Source organism: Orycteropus afer, unplaced genomic scaffold (assembly GCF_000298275.1).
Source record: "Orycteropus afer afer isolate SDZICR_OR568_19922 unplaced genomic scaffold, OryAfe1.0 scaffold00285, whole genome shotgun sequence".
In the NCBI taxonomy this organism is placed as follows: domain Eukaryota; kingdom Metazoa; phylum Chordata; class Mammalia; order Tubulidentata; family Orycteropodidae; genus Orycteropus; species Orycteropus afer.
The window spans coordinates 62,957-67,991 of NW_006921872.1; the positions used below are offsets into that span (position 1 = coordinate 62,957).

The 5,035-nt window shown below is 56.3% G+C and overlaps 1 protein-coding gene across 1 annotated transcript in view; it reads right to left on the bottom strand.

Moving 5' to 3' along the window:
* Positions 1 to 5,035, bottom strand: part of GALT (galactose-1-phosphate uridylyltransferase) — a 44,127-nt gene that overhangs the window by 29,625 nt on the left and 9,467 nt on the right. The window contains 1 exon segment of the mRNA XM_042782287.1: positions 2,557 to 2,869. Coding sequence (XP_042638221.1) covers positions 2,557 to 2,869 — 313 coding nt within the window.

Below are 5,035 nucleotides of genomic sequence, written 5' to 3' on the forward strand. Positions count from 1 at the left end.
TCACATATTGCACTGGGCAAATCTGCTGCAAAAAGCCTCTTTAAAGTGTTAAGGAGCAAAGGTGTCACTTTGAAGACGAAGGTGCACCTGACCCAAGCCATGGTATTTTCAATCGTCTCATATGCATGTGGGAGCTGGACAATGAATAAGAAAGACTAAAGAAGAATTGATGCATTTGAATTTTGGTGTTGACAGAGAATACTGAATGTACCCTGGACTGGTAGAAGAATGAACAAATCTATTTTAGACAAAGTACAGCTGGAATGCTCCTTAGAAGCGAGAATAGGCAGACTTCATCTCACGTACTTTGATCATGTTGTCAGAAGGGACCAGGTCCTGGAGAAGGATATGATGGTTGGTAAAGTAGAGGTTCAGTGAAAAAGGGGAAGAACCTCAATGAGATGACTTGGCACAGTGGCTGTGACGATGGGCCCAAGCATAGCAATGATTGTGAACATGGCTAGGACTGGGCAGTGTTTTGTTCTCTTTTACATAGGGTTACTATGAGTCACAACCAACTCGATGGCACCTACCAACAGTCCACTCTTGCAGACATTGTATATTTTGAGTGACTTCCAAGCTCACCTTTCAGCACTATATCAGACAGTATTCCATAGGAAACCAGAGGGTTTTCATTGGCTAATTTCAGAAGTAGATTGCCAGGCCTTTCTTCCTACTCTTAGTCTGGAAGCTCTGCTGAAACCTGCCCCATAGGTGACCCTGCCAGTATTTGAAATACTGGTGGCATAGCCTCCACCATCACAGCAACACCCAGACCACTACAGCATGACAAACAGACGAGGGTGGATAGGGCAGATAGGGGGCAGAGGAGGTGTGTTTCATGTTTGCCCCAACTGGAATCTTTGAAGGGAGGTTGCCACTAGAGAACTCTGGAGGGAGGCTGGGCAGGTACTGGGAGCATCAGTGGGTGGGTCATTCTCTGAGCATGTGGCACCCAGGGTGTGTGTGTGCCTCAGCTTCCTCAAAGGGGCTCAGCCTGCTCAGCCCCTTGGCTGGGGACTAAGGACTGGGAGGCCATTCCTGTGTGCCAAGGCACATCTGCCCCCCCCACTGGGGCAAGGCCTGGGGCTCAGCCCCATTTTGCAGACATACCCTGAAACCAACAAGGGCAGGGATGGTTCAGCCAAGGACAGGAGGCCCTGCAATGGTGAAGTATGGTCCCCAAGAACTACTGGGGTATAAGTTTGGGGTGGGGGATAAGTTGCTGCTTTCTAGGGTACTGGGGCCCCTTGGGAACTCTACTGGCATAGTTCCTAAGGCATCTGACTGCTAACCAGAAGGCTGGAGGTTCAAACCCACCAGCCACTCGGAAGACTGGGCAATCTACTTCCGTAGAGATACCACCTCGGGAACCAAGGAGGGGTCACTATGAGTCAGATTCGACTCAACGGCAATGAGCTTGGGGTTTTGGTTTTTGTTTCTGTTTGTTTGTTCTGAGGCCCCCTTCCTTCTGCATCTTCCGTAGCCCAAGCCCCAGGCAGCTCACTAGGTCATAGTGTGTGGAGAGGGTGGACAAACAGGTGGTCCAGTGAGTGGGTGAGCGCTCTCAGTGGGGTTCAGGTTTGGGGTGGTCAGCAGGACATTGGTGGTCTGGACAGCTGCTGAGGTTAAGATGGGTGCAGTCTTGGAGCGTCCTGGGCAGAACCAGGAGTGACCCCAGTGAGTATCTCTCCTGGACTTGTAACATGGAAGGGAGGGTAAAAAGTCATCCTGTGGCAGTCAGTGACCTGGCTCTGAGTCAGTCATGCTGGGTTTGAATTCTCCCTGTATCGGGGTCCTGTCTCAGATTCTGTGCTTCCTCCCTCTGTGCCTCAGTTTGCAAACTGGAGAGATCTGGGCTACTTCCTCAAGTACTAAATGACGTGATTCATGACTCTTCCTTGGTGCCTTGTCAGTGCAGACAGTGGTCCGTGCACAATGACTGCTTCACCCCTGGTGGAATCCACAGCCCCAATAAACATGTGCCCCCAAATCGTGCCCTGACAGTTTTGATGGAGGGAGGGGTCTGGAGCCCGGACAGGAAATGGGAAAGTGGTGAGCAATCCATAGAGATACCAATGACATCGAGAGGAGGACAGATGCAGCAGTGTCCCAGCTGGCTTGGGGCCTGCTGGCTCACCCTGGGCTGACATCTGGGCTGGGCAGGAGGTGGGCTTGGCTCTGCACATGCCGTTCTGAGCATTTGATCCAAGTCCTCGGGACATGCAGGAAGGCTGAGACCTGGGCAAGTGGTTGAGTGTGCATGACCTCCACACTGACCCACGCCAGCCCCACCCCCCAGCAGCCCTACCAGGCAGAGGTAAGCTACCAGCAGTACCAGCTGTCACCGCCGCGACTCTGGGGCGGTTACTGCGCCTGCCCAGTTCACTGTCCTTACTGTTACTTCTGGTAGGCAGGCAGCACCTCAGAGACCTTCTGTGGGGCGGAGGCTGCGCGTTCTGGCCGGCGGTGGTCCCGCGCTGGGAGCCCCCAGCGACACACACACCTGGTCGTTCCACAGCCGCGCGGCGCGGGGAGTGAGACCCAAATTGGTACCAGCCGAGATGGCCGCCCCCCGAGCCGCCCCCGCGCCCCGCCAGCGGGCACGCCAAAAGCTCCCTCCTGCACGATGGCGCGGGCCAACCTGCTGCTCGCCATCAAGGGCAAGATGGGCCCAGAGGTTGGCTTCGGCCTGGTAGGAGTTGCACGGGTTAAGCCCTGTTGTTGCCAGTGCACTGCGGGGGCTTCGTGGGCAGTGGGCCAGGTAGGGGGGCGGCGGCGGGAGCCGGCCTGGGAGTAGAGCCCTTGTCCAGACCCGGGCATGCAGAGCACTTGGCCTGGAAGAGCTTTGCATCTCTGGCCACTTTGCCTCCTGCACTTAAGTGTTGCTGCACTGGCTGCCTCCTGCAGGCTGTCGGGGCAGAGGACAGAACCTGACTCCCAGAACCCTGACTCAAGCTGCCCAGTCTCCCACTGTGTCTCCTGCCAGCCTGGGGAAGCCGGTGCCACACCCCCAAAGGGGATTCACAGCAGGACTGCAGGTAAGACGAGGAAGAGGAAGGGACAGGGTACCTTGCCAGGTGGCCCCTGCCCCATCCCACCAGACAACCCCTCACATGGTGGTTCCAGAGGCCACTGGGTAAAAGCAGGCATGGGGGTCCCATTTAAAAGGGGAGCAGTGTGAGGCCCTGAGATGCTGGGGAATTTGCTGAGCCTATGGTCTGTGTGCAATGACTGTGTCACCCTTGGTGGGATCTGGAGCCCCAATAAACATGTGCCCCCAAACCATGCCCTGAGAGTTTTGATGGGGGGTGGGCAGATTGAGGCTGGGTGTATGGGCTGGGATAGGCAGATGCAGGCTTTGCTTTCATGAGTCTCCTGAGTCCCTGCGGAGCCTTACTGGGTAGGGGCTGCCCCAGGGCAGCACCTGGTATGGGTGGTGGCCGGGATGTCAAGGTCTGTGCTGTAAAGGGAGCTGGCCCTGGGCTCAAGGTGGAGAGCGCCATCCCCTCCCTGCCTCTCCTAGCTCACAGGGCCTATGAGTCCAGGACAGAGAGCTGTTGTTGCTGTTATGTGACGTTGAGTCGGCCCTGACTCATAGTGACCCCTCCTTGGGTTGCCGAAGCAGTATCACTATGGAAGTAGATTGCCCAACCTCCTTCTGAGGAGTGGCTGGTGGGTTTGAACGGCCAGCCTTGTGGTTAGCAGTCAAGTGCCTTAGGCACTATGCTACCAGAGAGCAGCTCCTCCATTTCATCGATGAGGACACCAAGGCTTGGCTTGCAGCAGTTAATACTGAGCCAGCACCTTCCATGCGTGCCTGCCAGGAGCAGCCCCCGGTGCTTTGGGGTGGGGGGGCAGATGAATCAGACCTGCCCCCAGTGCTGGCGTAGTTGTGTGCAGGGAGCTGGGCCTGGGAAAGAGGTGGGCTGGGCTAGGCAAGAGAGAACAGAGTATCCTGGGAGTAGGAAGATGGGCAGGGGTCCTCCAGGCCAAGGGAGCACTGGAGGCCAGAGCCAGGGTGTGTGTGCATGAGTGTACATGAGTGTAAGGGTGTAAGAGTGTGTGCTTAAGTGTATGTGCATGTGTGGGTCTGAGTATGTGTGCAGCATATATGTGCATGTGTGTAGCGTGTGTGCATGAATACGTTCACATGTATCTGTGTGTATTGCGTTTGTGGGTGTCTGCGAGTGTGCATGAGTGTGTACCATCCAGCCTGGAGTGGGCATAGTTTGGAGGAGACAGGGCCTAAGATGACAACACCAAGGGTGTCAGGGTGTGTCTTGCCAGCCTCTCCTGCCCGTCCCCCATGCCTGCTCCTCAGCACAGCAGGGGAGGAGGCTGCTGCCCAGTGGTTATTGCCATTTGCCAGAGGACACTGCTGAGGCTCAGAGGTTAAGTGCTTGTCCAGTCTACACACAGCTCATGCAGGCTGGCTGCCGGCAAGGCCCGGGGGACCAGATTCCTCTTACTCCATCTTCTCCCTGGATGCTGTAGGGTGCGGTGATCCCAAGGCTCTGGTGACAGCAGTGGGCTTGGCTTCCTGCAGGCACCACAAGGATGGCAAGTCCTGCCTAGGCTGCATTTAGGCCCAAAGTGCAGCATGGGAGCCACGGCACAGGGCTGCCGCCTCCAGGAAGCCTTCTCACACCCACTTTTGCACCCTGCAGCCTTTGCACCAGAACAGGACACCTCAGTTCCCAGCAACCCCTGAGGTGTGGGATCATTGTCTGCCTCATTTCGCAGATGCAGAAACTGAGGCAGACGTAAAACAAGGGAGCTGAAGGCCTGCGGTCCCACCCCCACCCCCACGCTCTTCTCACCAAGCTTTAGTTTCAAGCTGCAGGATTGGGTCTACTGGGATGAACTCTAAGTAGCCAGGGCTGGTTCCTGAGCAGAGGAGGACTTGGGGGTTTGCTTTTGAGGATCATGGGTCTGACCAGGGGAGCCCAGAGCAGGGAGGTGGGTGCCTATGTCAGACTGAGCAGCCCCTGAAGCTACCCCATCCTGCATGCCCAGGGCCAGCCAGGGTCCT